Source organism: Helicoverpa armigera, chromosome 31 (assembly GCF_030705265.1).
Source record: "Helicoverpa armigera isolate CAAS_96S chromosome 31, ASM3070526v1, whole genome shotgun sequence".
NCBI lineage: Eukaryota > Metazoa > Arthropoda > Insecta > Lepidoptera > Noctuidae > Helicoverpa > Helicoverpa armigera.
In genome coordinates this window covers 4,556,573-4,573,535 of record NC_087150.1, presented here as the reverse complement: position 1 = coordinate 4,573,535, position 16,963 = coordinate 4,556,573, and the positions used below count along the sequence as shown (strand labels likewise).

The window sequence follows — 16,963 nt, the reverse complement described above, 5'->3', positions numbered from 1 at the left end:
CGACATTGTTCACTTGCTGGCGACTCGTCCAGATCAGGTCGGCTAGCAGTTCGCACCATTCTTGTATGGTGTTTAACAGTCACTATGTATCACACACATACATGCCAACTAAGCCACTCACTCACACAAACTCGGCCACTCGTCCGAAAACTAGTCTACTCGTCCGGCCCAATTCATCTGAGGCAACTCGTCCACTCGTCCGAAAACTCGTCCACTCGTCCGAACTCACCTGCTTGCTCATCTCGTCGAGCATCTCAGCGAGATGCGGCTGTCTCAACTCGACGATAGTCTTAGTATTGATGCGGGCGACATTGTTCACTTGCTGACGACTCGTCCAGATCAGGTCGGCTAGCAGTTCGCACCATTCTTGTATGGCGTTTAACACAGTCACTATGTCTCATACATACCAACTCACACACTCACACAAACTCGTCCACGAAAACTCGTCCGGACCAACTCGCCCGAAAACTCGTCCGGACTAACTCGTCCACTCGTCCGGACTAACTCGTCCACTCGTCCGAAAACTCGTCCGGACCAACTCGTCCGGACCAACTCGTCCACTCGTCCGAAAACTCGCCCGGACCAACTCGCCCACGAAAACTCGTCCGAACTCACCTGCTTGCTCATCTCGTCGAGCATCTCAGCGAGATGCGGCTGCCTCAACTCGACGATAGTCTTAGTATTGATGCGGGCGACATTGTTCACTTGCTGCCGACTCGTCCAGATCAGGTCGGCTAGCAGTTCGCACCATTCTTGTATGGTGTTTAAGTTGGATTGCATGGGGACGCCGTTGCCGCTTAGTTGTTGTTCGCGTTTCCATCTAGGAATAAATACCATGATATTTAAATATTCTGCATAATTTTGACGAAACTGAAAAAATCGTGGTATGAGTATGAGTGAGTTCGATTCCAGGTCAGGCAAGTACCAATGCAACTTTTCTAAGTTTGTATGTACTATCGTAAGTATATCTTAGACACCAATGACTGTGTTTCGGATGGCACGTTAAACTGTAGGTCCCGGCTGTCAATTGAACATCTTTGGAAGTCGTTACCCGTAACGACTTCAGTCAGAAGCTAGTAGGTCTGACTCTAGTCTTTCCAATGGACATTGGGTTGTCCAGGTAATTCTTTTATAAAAACTACTTAAAGCAGTCCCTTGGAAACTACTATTTGTAACAGAGGTAACGCATATTTTACCCCGATTTAACATAGCTTATATCTGTGTGTACCAGCGGGAGAGCCCAAATCAGTAGTTTGAGAAACTTTAGGGTACAACATTTTATTGCTCTTTCAACTCAAGGCTGATAAATCAGCACTTTTATACCGTCAAAAACGAAAACAAAAGACAGCCCCCAAAACGCCCACCCTTCACCACTTCCTATGTGTTTTTGGAAGCTTACAATATTCGTATAGACTAATAATTCTAATTAGATAATACTAATAATAATTCTTTATTCGGTGGCAACCTATTTTTTATATTTTAAAATGTTTTTTATTTTTATATTTAATATTTAAAAATGTTAAATCTATGTTCAAAAATAAATAAATGAAAGTGATAATTCGTTAGCTTGGATAAGGTTGTATGGGGGGGAGGGGGGAGACTTACTTGATAAGCTCTTCATCCAAGACCTGGCTCTGCAGCTGACGCAAGTTAGCAATGTTCTCCTTCATGTGGTCTACCAGCTCCATCTGCGATTGGCTGATTTGAGCCACCTAGAATAAGTGGATGTGGTTAGCATTTTCAGAAGGATATTATTTAAGGGTACTTTCTAGGTAGTTAAACTGTCGGTCCATTTACATATGTCATTGAACATCCTTGGCAGTCGTGTTATGTTAATAAAGCGTTAACAGAAATACATCATGTGTGAAAAGAAAGAAGTCTTATTATAATAAAAGTAGGTTTTTTACAAAAAATCTTTTATTTTGAACAATTTTTATAGCTTTTTGCGCGAGTCGTGACGTTTGATAAGAGCCTGCAAAGGCCTGTTTGAACTTACTTACTTTTTTTTTAGTCCAACTCGCACTTGGCTTTTTAACCGACTTCAAACAGGAAGTTCTTAGTTTCTCTTTCTTTCTTAGTTCTCAGATCCGTACTTTGTACATTTTTAATGCGACCGATTTTGATGATTAGCAAAGTATTTATCAGACTTCGGATACAGTTTCATTTACATTTATGTAGTCAGTTTCATTTTTTTTTAATTTTTTTATTATTAACATTATCAAACAATACTTACCAAAGCATTAAGTTTTCTCTCAGTCTCTTCGATCTGCACGCGGAGACAGGCCACCAAGTCACGGCGCTCATTCGTCATAGACTGTTGTAGGTAGTTCATGTGGCCTGGTAAATAAAATAATATGTAGATAACTGATAATTAGTGAAAAAGTCGGAGTGGCCTAGTGGGTAAAGAACCATCCTCTCGAGGATGAGTGTGTTCGATTTCAGGTTAGGCAAGTACCAATGCAACTTTTCTAAGTTTGTATGTACTTTCCGAGTACATCCTGGGGGTAATCAGAAGCCAGTAAGTGACACCAGTCTTACGAAGGGGTATTGGGTTGCCCGGGTAACTGGGTTGAGGAGGTCAGATAGGGCAGCCGCTCCTTGTGGCACACTGGTACTCAGCTGCATTTGGTTAGACTGGAAGCCAACCCCAACATAGTTGGGCAAAAGGCTTGGAGGATGATGACCCTCAAATATTGTAATGGAGAAAGAAAATAAAATTAATTTAGTTTATATGCTGTTTATAAATAATAAAAACCCTGAAAGATTAAGGGTATTCTTCTTTAAATGGCTTCCAGGCCGATTGTCAGACCATGTCAGAATCTACGTACTTACTTCATTTCTGCAGGCAGTGAAGATACTACACAAATACAAATCTAACTAAAAACATAGTCAGACCAAGTCAGAACCTGCGTTCTTACATTTATTCTTCACCACTTACGATACTACAGGAATACACTACAATAAACATAGGTAGACCATGTCAGAACCTCTTTTTTAACCATTACACTTAGATTGCTCATAGCTATGTACTAATACAATACGAAAGAGATTGTCAGACCATATCAGAACCTGCCTTCTAACCTTTCATCTCCAAACACTCGTAATAACACTCAAATCCTCCGCTAAAAACATAGTCAGACCATGTCAGAACCCGCGTTCTTACCTTTATTCTTCAAGCACTCATGGTACTGCAGCGAGAAAGACTCAATATTGGCTTGCAGGCTTCTGATCTCTTCACCGACCATATTCACCTTCTGTCTGACCGTTTGTAAACCCGTGATGAGCTAGAAAAAAAATATTAATATTAATCTTGACATTGCTTGCGCTTGCGCAGATGTAGGTCAGAGCTCAAGATTCGTGCCGATAACTATACTTGTACTAACATAATGTAGAGGAAACAATTTCATTTAGTACCCTAAAAGCTCCCAAATTAAAACACCATAGAAATCAGTCATTACAAACAACTGTAATTCTCCCTTGAAAACTGACAGCTGTCAACTGATCAAAACATTCGATACTACTAACTTTACCTCTGCTTTACACATGAAGCTGTGAATACGGTAGTTTCCAACGAGTCAAATTCATTACTTTTATTTAACTGTCAAAAACTGTCACTTTCTTTGCAATATGTATGAAAGCGCAACTTATGACGTCACAGATTTTTCACATCAAACTGGATTCTTATTTAGCTTATATTATCAATATAAAAATTTAATCAATTATTCCATCAAAACGATAAATGGAAGTGACATTATTTTTAGATGCTTCACTAAATGAATATGACAACGTAATTTATTTTTGACCTAGTCATCCACCCAATTATGAAAACGAAAAATGACTCCTGTGGCCAAACCACTGAATGGATTAGGTTATTTTTTTTACAATTCGCCATAGAATATCATACAGTATATGCGATAGGATTTACTTTCAAGTATAACTTAGACACCAATGACTGTGTTTCGGATGGCACGTTAAACTGTAGGTCACGGCTGTCATTGAACATCCTTGGCAGTCGTTACGGGTAGTCAGAAGCCAGTAAGTCTGACGCCAGTCTAGCCAACTGCCAAGGGGTATTGGGTTACCCGGGTAACTGGGGTGAGGGGGTCAGATAGGCAGTCGCTCCTTGTGGCACACTGGTGCTCAGCTGCATCCGGTTAGACTGGAAGCCGACTCTAACATAGTTGGGAAAAGGCTGTGAAAGTTCCTAACTAGTATTATTTTTGTTTGGCAAAGGCTCCGAAACTACTAAACCGATTTGAAAAATTCTTTCACTGTTAGAAAGCTACACTATCCCCGAGTAACATAGGCTATATTTTACCCCGGTACGGGCAGTACTTCCCACGAAACTCAAGTAAAACTTGGTGCAGAATATAAATAAGTTCTTACCTCGCTATATTTTCTCTCGGTTTGCGGCTGGGCTACATACGGTGTGCCCATGGCGTTCTGAATGACGTCCATCTCCAGAGCTAGGGAGCGGCGCATGTAGGCATACAGTTCGTGGGGTGCGTGGCTGTGAGAGACAGATAGACACGTTATTTAGATGTACCAAGAGCTATTAGGTTAGGCTAGGCTTTTCCCAAGCGAAAGTATTTTTTTTACGAAGTAGGCTCCGTAGAAACCGATTTCGATGTAACATCTAAAAACCTAGGGGGTAAAAAACAGGGACTTATAGCTGAAAGTTTTAAAACTCCTCCTTTTGCGTCGGAGGTTAAAAAAGGCCAATGATGCACCTAGATATTTACGTTTCCTTTGTACATAGACTGTATCTATTCTTTATGTTTTTCATGTAAGTGTGCAATCAATGATAATTCATAAGAACCTGTAATAAGTCTAATAAAAAAAATATTCGTTCCTCAAAAAGATATGAAACTAAATAAGAACCCGACTTTTCTACTTTCAACGACACCTAACATACTCCAAACTCCTCAAAACATACCTGTATTGCATATGGAAGTTCTTAGCGGCATCCAGGAGTTTCATCTTGGTGACAAACATGTCGGGAGACAGCATCAGGTCAGCATGAGCTTGGATCTCCTGCACCAGCTCGTCTACGAAGAATCGCTGCTGTTCTTCTGGCTCTGCAGTCCTGAGGGGGGGAAGGAAGATATCATATAAGTAATACAATTAATAATAAAAAAGAAGAAACATTTTTGTTTGTTTGTCCATCTAGAAGAGATCAATAATCCAAAACTACTGAACCGATTTGTAACAAATTCTCACTGTTGGGTAGCTACAACAAATACAAACACAACAAGAAAACAGACAGTCCTCTATACATATTTAATTACTACTCATCACAAACGGTACAGCCTCTTTATCTGACTTTTATTTGACGGCTGAACATACATATTTTGATTAAACTTGGCATTAACGAAGCTTACACAGAATAACATATTTATAGGCAGGTACTTTTATCCGGGTGCGCGAAGTCCTTTCACGGAACGCGAGGAAAATAAAATATGCTTACCAAATTCTGCTCTCAATCCATGGCGCCAAGCAATGGCGCACTTCTATGGGGAAATGATCCCCATAGATTGTCCGGACCTATACAAAATTCCCATTATACACAATCATTTATTATAAGAAGTATTCTTGGCCACAGTAACAATATAATTAATCTTCTGTGAAAATTTCAACTGTCTGACTATCACGGTCAGCCTGCTGACAGACGGATAGCGAAGTCTTAGTAATTGGGTCCCGTTTTACCCTTTGGGTGAGGAACCATAAAAATTGTGAAATATGTACTTTTGGTTGGTACAGATATAGAACTCAAATAAGCTGAAAACCTTACCTTCTGAAGACTTTCAGGGGGTAACTGCTGAGCTCTTGCCCAGAGAGACATTTTGGCTCTGAAACAAAAAAACCTTAATGTAATAAGAATAAAATTATAAACGCGAAAGTTCGTATGTATTATATGCATGTTTGTTAATCTTTCACGCAAAAAAGAACTGAAGGGATTTTGATGAAACTTGGCAGAATTATCTATATCCATACCTACTAATTTTACAGAAATTTTATTTTTGTTATCTGTACACCGAAACTTCTGTTAGGGATTCAAAAGCCCTTCACTGTTGGGAAACTAGACTATCCTCAAGTAACATAGGCTCCATTTTATCCAGGTACAGGCAAAAGTAACCTAGGACGCGGGTGAAACCGCTGGAATCAGCTAGTTGTTTAAAAAACTCCAAAAATATATCTCACCAATTATATAAATTCGCTCGTTGATAACAATAGCTCGTCTCAATTTGTTATCTGTAACAAAAAAAAAAAACAAAAATACTATCAGAAGGTTATTTTTGGGATCACAACCTAAAATACCTATTTTACACATAATGGTCTCACAGAGCTCGGAAGTAGCCTTTTCCCAACTATGTTGGGGTCGGCTTCCAGTCTAACCGGATGCAGCTGAGTACCAGTGTGCTACAAGGAGCGACTGCCTATCTAACCTCCTCAACCCAGTTACCCGTACAACCCTTGACAAGATTGGTTGTCGAGACTTTCTGGCTTCTGACTACCCGTAACGACTGCCAAGGATGTTCAATAACAGCCGGGACCTACAGTTTAACATGCCATCCGAAACACAGTCATTGGTGTCTAAGACTATACTTAGAAAGTACATACATACTTAGAAAAGTTGCATTGGTACTTGCCTGACCTGGAATTGAACCAACACAGTCATACTTGAGAGGTTAGTTCTTTACCCAATAGGCCACTACAACTTCTAACTATATATTTATGTACCGGACAATAATTTAAAATTCTTATTAGTTCTCCTATCCATTGAAGCATAGGAACTAAGATTTATAAATGTACAAACTGTGCAATTGAATGCAAATTAAATGCAACAAGATACTCGTTGAATTATACATTTTTATCTTTATGTACCTATTTAATAGCACCTAACTAGTGCCGTGTTCTAGCCACATATCGTCATCCTTTTTATCGACCCACTGCTGGGCTGCGACCTCCTCTCACACAGAGAAGGATTGACTGTTAATCCACCACGTTCGCTCAATCCGGGTCTTTTCTATTTATTTAATTCGGGGATTTTATCTACATAGATTTATAAACCCCCATTTTTATGGGATATCATCAAATGACCCTTCCTGCCGTAGGTTAGCAGCGTGAGGGAGAGTCAGACTCTTATTGACTAAAACCATCATGTTCCTTCGTAGGGCTTTTATGTTCCAGAGCCGCGGTAACTCGCGCGAACAAGTCCGCAGCCCCGACGGGCCTTGGCTCAGGTGGGCCCAGCTGGGGTATATGTAAACCCCTCATGTTTTTAAAGACACTTTTAATCAGGGCAGTTCCAGTTTGTTACATGCTCTAAGATTGATAATTATTATAGTTTTTATTGGCTATCTATATAGATTCTAACTCCAGCTAATTGCTAAGTAACAGCCGCACAGGTTGATCAATCATAAGGTTAAGCAACGCTTGTCGGACCATCTTGTCCAGTTCCACTGTGTTTCGGAAGGCACATTAAATTGGTAGGTCCCGGCTGTGATTTTGAACATCTTTGGCAATTGTTACAGGTGTGAAGAGTTTGGTTGTCTGCTTTAACACAGTAATCTCAGGTACTGCTAGTCCAATTTAAAATATCATTCACTGTTAGATAGCCAATTTATCGAGGTAGGCTATAGCCTAAATTTTCTCCAGGTGCACACCGTAGTTCTTATTTTGTTCTTAATATTCTATCGATATTTATTGTTTTGCTTACTAGAGATAGAAATATAACATTAATTGTACAGGGCCGATGTCAAAATTCTATCTCTACTTAGCAAATCAACAGGTAAATTGAATATTGGGAACGGCCGTTAGGTAACATAGGTGAAACCGTTGCCAGAGTAGGTCAAATTGGGGTGGGGTCAAGTTATCTTATTTGATATAAAAACTCATTGATTATATCTAATTCAACAATGATAAGATATTTATGTGTAAAAGCAGTTGCACTTTGTAGTATTGTTTCTATATAAATACTAACTACTAACATATAAAGTAAAAAGATTTGATTGTATGTTAGTCTGAATCAAATTAACACCAGAAATTCTAAAACGGTTCGAACAATTCTTTCTCTGTTAGGAAGCTATACTATCTGTAACTAGCTTCTGCCCTTCTGCGATTTTACCCGGGAGGTGACAAAAACTATTGTATGTCCTTCTCCTGGGTCTAAGCTACCTCCCCTCTAATTTTAGGATTAAACGGTTCAGCCATTCCTGAGTTATAAAAAACGTTTCGAATGTATAATATTAGTAGGGATAGATTTCAGAATAAGTTTCCCCGGGGATCAATTGAAACCGTGTGGAAGAGCTACTACTACTAACTACTTTGTAGCTGAGATGACATTTCACAAAGCAGCCAGCATCTGGCAGTTGGTGACTGCCACACCCGTGCATCGTATCACACATTATTGTCGGTCCTGCTTATGATCTCTCTCCGGTGGTATCAGATTACCATCCCATTGGACTATAACAAAGAGAATCGAGAGTGCACAATATACCAGCAATAGTAACTGTTCACCAATGAGATAAGCCCACTGCGCAGGACATATTATAGTTTGTGCACATTTGTTTGGACACAGGTGCACTCACTATTCCTTCACTCTCATGGCGCGATGGGACGACAATCCAACACCACCAGAGAGAGATGAGCCTGATATACTTATTGAACTGGTGTAAGTTATACAAGAGAACAAAGAAATATCATCATGATCAGAGCTTTTTCCCAACTACGTTAGGGTCGGCTTCCAGTCTAACCGGATGCAGCTGAGTACCAGTGCCTTACAAGGAGCGACTGCCTGTCTGACCTCATCAACCCACCTACCCGGGCAACCCAATACTCCATGGTAAGACTGGTTGTCAGACATACTGGCTTCTGACTACCTGTAACGACTGCCAAAGATGTTCAACGAGAACAAAGGAATACTGTACTGTACCAAAATAAATTATGAATATATAGGCAGTTTTAGTAAGAAATAAATATTCTAACAATAGTATAGGACAAAGAAATCAATTTAAAATAAGAACAAGCTTACTCATCAAAATTAAAAGCAGAATTATACATTTCAAACTATGTTGCTTAGTACACAATTTTTTTATTTGCCCTGAATAACTATGGGTCAGTGGGTCGTCTTAGGGGATGACATAGAAAAGTGCATATAATATCATTAATATATCTAGCTACAACTTAGAAATATAATTGATACAAATTACCTCTTTAAAAGAACATTTTTCACACAAAATTCACTTTGGTAAAACTTTTTCGCGATCCAACAGTTGTCAACTGCGTAAAATGACAACTTGCACTTTTAAGATCTAATAAAAACTAGGCACGGGCCACCTTTCCGAAATGCCAGCGGTATTAACAACTTTTTACACGATCTATGCAATTCCAGGGTGGTTTGACCCGACAATTTACCTGTATTGAACGCCTCGAGCTAATTCCGAGAAATTTTGACGCACACAACCAACGAATACATGATACACAACGCTACACACACTCAAACAAAATTTTAATTTTAGTCATACTTACGTTTCCTTTTTCGAAATATCTCTTGATTTAACACTTTTATGATAGTTTTGTCGTCACAGCACACTTTAGAGGTTGTTAAACATTATTTTTGTGTAGATTTGCACACCGGTTTTAGCGTGAGAGAGACAAAAACGCGTTGATAAAAAAGTGAACTTCAAGGAAACTCGTGCAAAAACATACCGCCCCGCTACCCGCGCAAGGTTGAATGACAGCTCTAATGATACCAGTATAGTAAAACTTAACTCCCTAGTTATTTGTTGTTACGTAATCATATCGTGATGGAAATAAAATCAAGAAATTGATTGTATAACATTTTTGCCGTATAGATTTGATTGTTTCCTAATCTACAATTGAAATCTTATCTAAAATACAGTTTTTGTAATCGCACATTTGGGAAATGTTATTGAAATGGACGGGTTTCTGAATATAATTTGCAACGCAACAACTTGATAGCTTTATCTTTCATTCAAATTGGGGTTTTCATTTTTATCTCTACTATTACTTTGATAGTAAAGTAATATTGCGCGAACTCGTTTAATTCAATATCATCCCAGAACTGCTAAATCCATCCTCCGAGCCTTTTTCCCAAACTATGTTGGGGTCGGCTTCCAGTCTAACCGGATGTAGCTGAGTACTAGTGCTTTACAAGGAGCGACTGCCCTGCCTGACCTCCTCAACCCAGTTACCCGGGCAACCCAATACCCCTTGGTTAGACTGGTGTCAGACTTACTGGCTTCTGACTACCCGTAACGACTGCCAAGGATGTTCTATGACAGCCGGGACCTACAGTTTAACGTGCCATCCGAAACACAGTCATTGGTGTCTAAGATATACTTAGAAAGTACATACAAACTTAGAAAAGTTGCATTGGTACTTGCCTGACCTGGAATCGAACCCGCGCCCTCATACTCAAGAGGTTGGTTCTTTGCCCACTAGGCCACCACGGCTAGCCATCCCAGAACTGCTAAATACAACTTAAAATAAAAAGAAATCTCTGGGTTGTATGGATTTCTATAAGAGAACCGATTTAAAAATAAACCATATTTCAATTGCATAAGTACCCATAAATACTTGACCACAAAGAACCTAGAAAAAGGTAAAAATTAAAAAATGGCAACTCATGTTGGCATTTCCAGGAAAACTGTCTAGCTGTCTTTATTTATTCTACGTTCAGAAATGCTTAAACATAATAAAAGTTTTACATTTTAAAACACGATGCAATATTTTTTGTTAATAATTCAAGCCAAACTATTAACTTTAAAAGTACTAAATCATGCATAGAGTTATGCTGTTAATATAAAACCCACGATTTAAAAGGAACACAAAATATTTTAGAACGAAGTATTCAAAAATAGGTTCATTGAAACCTTTGCGCGGTAATATTTAAAAACCAATTTTAAGTGACCGTAAGAATCGCTGTCACACCTCGTAGATCAACTCTAAATTGTTTTCAAATTGCTATGTACCAGCTGCCATTTTTTTTAAAGGCGTCAAAAATCATCAAATGATCCCTCCCACTGTGGGTCGGCAGCGGTGAGGGAATATCAGACTCATACTGACTAAACACCGTCGTGTTCCGTCGTAGGCCTTTTTTTGTAACAAGGCCGCTGTAACTCTTTCGAACAATCCCGCAATCTCGGTACCAGCTGCCATCAGTTGCCATCAATCCCTTGTGGCTTTGAAGATAATCTGCGTCAGTGTGAAGAAACTACGTAAAAAAATATTTTTTTCCGCATAAAATTTTGGAACACATCCATTTCACTGATAATAAAGATATTAATAAATTGAATTTAGGCTTACCTCGAGTAGCCAAAATTAGCCAGTTGTCATACTGTGATCTTGTGATAGAAAGCGCCTACGTCAATGTTTATGTTCTGTATTGAAGTGACTACTTGCTAATTTATTTTTCGAGGCGCAAAACCTAAAATATTTTAAATAAACTGAACATTATTTTGAAGTAAACTAAATGTATATTTACAGTAAAAAAAAAACAAACTGATAAAGGGCATCGACAAATTGGTCCTCATCTACATTGCTACGTTGAATGGCAATGCTTTAAACATGCACTTGTATCACAAGAAGTGTCAAGAAGGCGCTTAGAAATTTCCTTAGCAAGAATGTGAGCATTCGGACCCCACGGCCCGAGAGTTTCAACCCCAAACGGCTCAAACATGTAATTCCCGATAAGGCGGACTATGGGTGACAGATATTCTGACGTTCACAATTTTAAAAGTCGTCGTGAATTTTTTCAATTGACAATAGATTTGTCAAGAAAACTTGACGCTTTCATGGCATAATAAAATTTTTCAAGTGAAATGAATAAATTATAATAAAATACAAAAACATGGAAAAACCTAAAATAACTAAAATAAAGAAGGCAAAAACCCTGTAAGTTAAATTTGAACTAATATTTTTTACATCCAGGTCACACAGGCAGTCGCTCCTTGTGGCACACTGGTACTCAGCTGCATCCGGTTAGACTGGAAGCCGACCCCAACATAGTTGGGCAAAGCCTACACGTCTTTTTTGGACCAGATTTATCGGAATACCAAAAAACGTTGACAGATATTCCAAAGAACGCAAACGCCTCGTTAGTTCACTCGTAACTGATTGGTTTGGTAATGCCCACCGTACGTATTTAAGCTAGAAGAAGGCTCCTGACCTACCTGCATAGTGGCATCTGCGCTCATCTTTCCTTACTCCCTGATCATGTCCTTCCTCCGAGCCTTTTTCCCAACCATGTCCTTCTAACCGGATTCAGCTGAGTACCAGTGCTTTACAAGAAGCGACTGCCCTATCTGACCTCCTCAACCCAATTACCCGGGCCACCCAATACCCCTTGGACTGGTGTCACTTACTGGGTTCTGACTACCCGTAACGAATGCCAAAGATGTTCAATGACAACCCCTGACCCCTTACTCCCTAACAATGTATGATCCACTTTGTCAAAATTGACGAAAATCGATCAAAAACAATAAAGACTACCTCCTTTGCAGTGCACGAGGAATTTCAAGCTTATTATCTATGCTTGTATATACGAAACTTTGCTCCAGGTGGGTCATAACATAACATATCATTAGTACATAAACACACACTCTCTGTGTTTCGAATGGCACGATAAACTGTAGGTCCCGGCTTTCATTGAACATCTTTGGCAGTCGTTACGGGTAGTCAGAAGCCAGTAAATCTGACAACCAGTTCAACCAAGGGGTATTGGGTTGCCCGGGTAACTGGGTTGAGGAGTCAGATAGGCAGACGATCCTTGTCGCACACTGGTACGCTGCATCCGGTTAGACTGGTAGCTGATCCCAACATAGGTAGAATCAAGAATCGGTCTCTAATTATCAGTCATGATGTGTGTTATTTTCTTTTGTTTGTAGACAAATTACTTACCCAGCACCGTATGCCCAATCTTGGAACATTGATACCACGCCAGTTCTTACAAGAGGATATCATGGGAAGGGTCCTAAAGTTTTGTAAGTACCTACGCAGACTTTATTTAATTCGTCGTAGCCAACTTGTTAACCCCTGTGTCTCTACACTTTTCGTAGGTGTAGGTATATGTGTATTTTAGCCAACTGGTTAAAATAGCCATTTAATTAAACAGCTAGTAGCCGTCAATTGAGTTATTCTGCCTTTAAACTGAACAAGGCTGTTCAATCTATTTTCGTATTTTTTGCATAAAAGAGTAACAACCATTCACATACCCAGACTTTATCAAATGCTCGTGCACTATAATATGTCCTGCGCAGCTGGCTGATCTCCTTATATGAGAACAGCCGCCGTGGTCGACACTCATCCTAACATGTTATCAGGCTCGCCGCTAGCTGTTTGTTCGCCCGCGTGCAAAACTGATTATGCCGCCCTACGACTACATTCGTTTTGTCAAAAAATATATAAGGGGGGGTATCCAGGAGGTCCGGGGGGGACCTAAATATCTATAACAATGTTTAAAGTCAGTAAAATATGTTATTTGCTGGGTTTCCCGTTGAAAAGTCAACTTATAAGATAGACACATGGGATATGTAAGGAAGCGCGAGCGGAGCGAGCGCGAAAATTTTTTAGTCTAAGGACACAAAACGAATAAAAACGACTGTAAATTAACAAAGCAAAGTCAAAAAGTAAGATATGCACAGAAGTGAAGTGCAAAAGCCGCGAGCGAAGCGAGCGCGATTTTTTCCTTAGAGTTTTCATGAAGTAAACATATCATAAAAAGCCATAACGGACGTGCGCGAAAAATGTTTTTCCGGAATTGAATGCCTCAACAATTAAACAAAGATAAATTGCGATATCTGTCATGGAGCCGCAAGCGCAGCGAGCGCGAATTTTTTTGGGGATGCAAAGGGTGAAACAGTCAAAATTAATAGAAGACGACCAAAGCTAGGGCGGCTTTTTCTGAAATTTTAGTGGTTTAATTTTGCCGCCCCCTAAATAGCATTTGCTCCACGCTACGCCACTGGTTGATCTTAAATCGTTTTTAAGAATCTTTAATTTTGAAAATGTCCTTTCAACATATGTACCTAACTGAAACCGGCAGTGTAAGTAATATTCTTAGCGCTATTGCTGTGTTCGGAAATACTGAAATCAAATCATTAGTAAAAAGATATTGTATTTTTTAAATATTACGTGATAACTCGCTAGATTTGCCGCCCCCCAGGACGTGCCGCCCGCGTGCTGTGCACGCGCTGCACGCCCGCTTACGGCGGGCCTGCATGTTATTAGAAGAGTTGAAGACTATTTTCAAAAGCCCAATAATGGCAAATTTCTGTGCCATTTTTCTATATGCGACATCGCTGGCATGCCGTGAAAAATGGCCCCTAAAGTGTTTATAAAATGTCGTTTTTCTAAGAACCGTCATTTAGGCATTATTATTATTACTACTGTCAACATATATTATTTTCTGTTCCTACAGCCTCTTCAACAATCCAAAGAAACGCGCAGACACTCAGAAGACCTGGAGTCAGTCGTATTCAGCGGTACGTGGTCCAGACCCGACGGCTCCACATCTGAAGTATGGAGTCTTCCCTAATAGAAGGGCTTCTTCTACGAGGTATGTTAGTAGCTTGTTCTGCGTAGACTGTATAAAGTAACTCTATTAAGTATTTACGGTTATATAGTCCGTAGAAGTAATTTCGGTTATAGAGCAGTAGCTCTGTCTAGGCATGAAGTAAGTATAAAAAGAAAAATCACAGAAAAATACATAGGTACATTTTATATGTATAATCAGTCATTTGGGCCCAGTGATTAAAGCCTCTCAAGTACGAGTGAATGGGTTCTATTCTAGGTGAGGCAAGTACCTACTAGTGTAACTTAGGAAAATATTTCGAGGAAACCATGAAAATGACTGGATCAAATATGTCTGACTAGACAGTCATCCTTTCGCTCAAATCAACGGGAGTTAGTTGTTATAGTTAGTTTTTCAAACGAAACAGACAGACATGATGTGTTTCTGGGGAATTTGTTACGTCACTTCTTCCTAGCAATAACACATGGCAAGTGGTGAAGGGCGGCGTTTTAGGGGCTATCTTTGTGTATTTTTTTGAAATGCAGAAAGCTGAATTGCTGCTTCCTAGTTTGATTAAATGATTATGATTCCTCCACTCAATGTTTTAAAATTATATTTTTCAGAAACTTACCAAAACCACCACTAAAACCGAATTTCAATCCACATTGCCCACGCGAAGAAGCAAGAAGTTTAATCAGCAACAAAACATACCCAGTCCCAGCTAGAAAGAAACCGGTCAAAAAAGTTAAAGGTAAGTCAAGTGGTTAAAATAGCCAGCTAATATTTTAGCCACTTGATTAAACAGCCCGTTGAACGTAGCAGTTAACGAGTTGGCTAAACGATGTGTATGTAAATGGCGTTATTTCAATAGGCTATTTTAATTTGCTCAATATGCTTTGGCTGCAATTTTTTAACAGCAGAAAATAAATGAATTTGAATTAGAAGCCTCTTTGATAAGTGGCTGTTTCTCACAGTTCCATCCACCTTCTAAGGTAACGATATACCAGGATAAAGTAGACTTACGACACTCAATATGAATTTTCAAAATCGTAAAACCTTCAGTGATTGAAATGGGAAAAATAAATGAATTTTCCCATTGCTAGGAAAATTACCTAATGGGATTCTGATGATTATTTTTCCGACCCAAATATCGACCAATAGAATTGCACCATTCGACGTCACGTGGTACAACCTACATGGTATTATACTGATAATTTTTTGAATATTTTCTCTGGTCGTTGCTATGTCAAACTGACAGGTTGTGGCCGACATTTGTGACGGAAAAATAATCCCCCGAATACCACACGAGCTTCAAAATTCTCTGGCATTTCCCTCAAGGTTCCCTGCAAACAAATAAAGTCGTCAAGTTTTCCAGGAAAAATCACTCGCTACGAACCTATCGGGAAATACCCGATAATTTTGAAGCTCTTGTGGTATTATAAGTGAATATTTTAATTATTACATTCCATTACGTAGTTTTGTGTAGTTAATAGAAGCTGGATGCAGGTCGCCTCCAACAGGTATCTGTGGAAAATTAAGTGGGAGGCCTATGTTCAGCAGTGGACGTCCTATGCCTGAGATGATGATGATGAGTAGTTCCCACAGGACGCGATAAAACAGGCAAAACTAGTTTTAACAACATACTTATCACCCACTTTCTTTCTTCCCCAGGACAACAATCCGATTCACCAATGCTGGTAATCAGAGCTTTAGACAAAACTTTCACAAAACAGTTATCACTATCAGAAATAATGCATGTTGATATCAAACCCGGTAAAAGAATACCTGGAACACCCAGTTTCTGTCCTCCTAACTACAAGGGACTATCACCCAAACTCATGAGCATTCGAACACCTGGATAAATTGGTAACGTACTTTTTTAGCAACGGTGAATATAGTTTTTTTTTTTTAGGAAAATTTTTCGTAATTTGCTGTGAGAAATGTTTTACTTTTTTATGTTTTCCCATTAGTGGTTTTGAGTATATGGGAATTTTTGAGTACGGGTAAAGCAATGCTATAGTTTTTTTTCTTTTTTGTAAGTGATTTTTTTATTTTATTGTTGGAACTGTGTGTTGGTTTTTTTTTCTTTTCTGAAATATGGGAAATTAAGGATGTGGGAATTATTGCTTTTTTTTGTGAGTTTTTGATGGAATTACCCTACTATTTTATATGTACTCGCCAAAATATTACTAAATTATAAAACAGATTTTTGATTTCCTACAAACAGTACAGCTTGTCTTATTCGCACTCTATTTTTTCCCAAATGGGAATTTTCATTTTTCCGAATGGGAATTCTCATTTTTTGTTGAAATTTTCACAGATGTGCAATTCAAGAATTTCCCATCAATGGGAATTAGTGATACCTCTAATGGGAAAATATAAATTATTGTGTTTTTTATATAATGATGGGGTTGTAATAAAATTGTA

General features: G+C 39.0%; 2 protein-coding genes across 3 annotated transcripts in view; one reads left to right on the top strand and one right to left on the bottom strand.

Moving 5' to 3' along the window:
• Nucleotides 1-9,746, bottom strand: part of LOC110381656 (signal transducer and activator of transcription 5B) — a 45,443-nt gene extending 35,697 nt beyond the window's left edge. The window contains exons 1-10 of the mRNA XM_064043420.1: nucleotides 9,532-9,746; nucleotides 6,202-6,252; nucleotides 5,792-5,849; nucleotides 5,468-5,544; nucleotides 4,937-5,086; nucleotides 4,387-4,510; nucleotides 3,164-3,284; nucleotides 2,234-2,337; nucleotides 1,606-1,712; nucleotides 616-820 (exon numbers count right to left, since the gene is read on the bottom strand). Coding sequence (XP_063899490.1) covers nucleotides 616-820; nucleotides 1,606-1,712; nucleotides 2,234-2,337; nucleotides 3,164-3,284; nucleotides 4,387-4,510; nucleotides 4,937-5,086; nucleotides 5,468-5,544; nucleotides 5,792-5,842 — 939 coding nt within the window. The 5' untranslated portion in view covers nucleotides 5,843-5,849; nucleotides 6,202-6,252; nucleotides 9,532-9,746. The remainder of the gene's footprint in view (nucleotides 1-615; nucleotides 821-1,605; nucleotides 1,713-2,233; nucleotides 2,338-3,163; nucleotides 3,285-4,386; nucleotides 4,511-4,936; nucleotides 5,087-5,467; nucleotides 5,545-5,791; nucleotides 5,850-6,201; nucleotides 6,253-9,531) is intronic.
• Nucleotides 9,747-11,782: 2,036 nt separating this feature from the next.
• LOC126054365 (uncharacterized) lies at nucleotides 11,783-16,963 on the top strand. Of its 2 annotated transcripts, XM_064043451.1 has the most exons (6): nucleotides 11,783-11,919; nucleotides 12,528-12,584; nucleotides 12,912-13,007; nucleotides 14,444-14,581; nucleotides 15,160-15,287; nucleotides 16,208-16,963. In XM_064043451.1, exons 1-6 carry the CDS (start codon nucleotides 11,876-11,878, stop codon nucleotides 16,396-16,398), a joined length of 654 nt encoding a protein of 217 aa, XP_063899521.1. In that variant the 5' UTR covers nucleotides 11,783-11,875; the 3' UTR covers nucleotides 16,399-16,963. The 2 variants fall into 2 exon arrangements, with proteins under 2 accessions (XP_063899521.1, XP_063899522.1); XM_064043452.1 differs by lacking the exon at nucleotides 12,528-12,584 and having other exon boundaries at nucleotides 11,800-11,919.

What these genes read in the sequence shown, in the direction of transcription:
- LOC126054365 (XM_064043451.1), top strand. Translation starts at nt 11,876, where the DNA reads ATGGAAAAACCTAAAATAACTAAAATAAAGAAGGCAAAAACCCT. An exon ending in GGGAAGGGTCCTAAAGTTTT is followed by an intron (nt 13,008 to 14,443) that starts GTAAGTACCTAC and finishes CTGTTCCTACAG; the next exon opens with CCTCTTCAACAATCCAAAGA. An exon ending in ACCGGTCAAAAAAGTTAAAG is followed by an intron (nt 15,288 to 16,207) that starts GTAAGTCAAGTG and finishes TTTCTTCCCCAG; the next exon opens with GACAACAATCCGATTCACCA.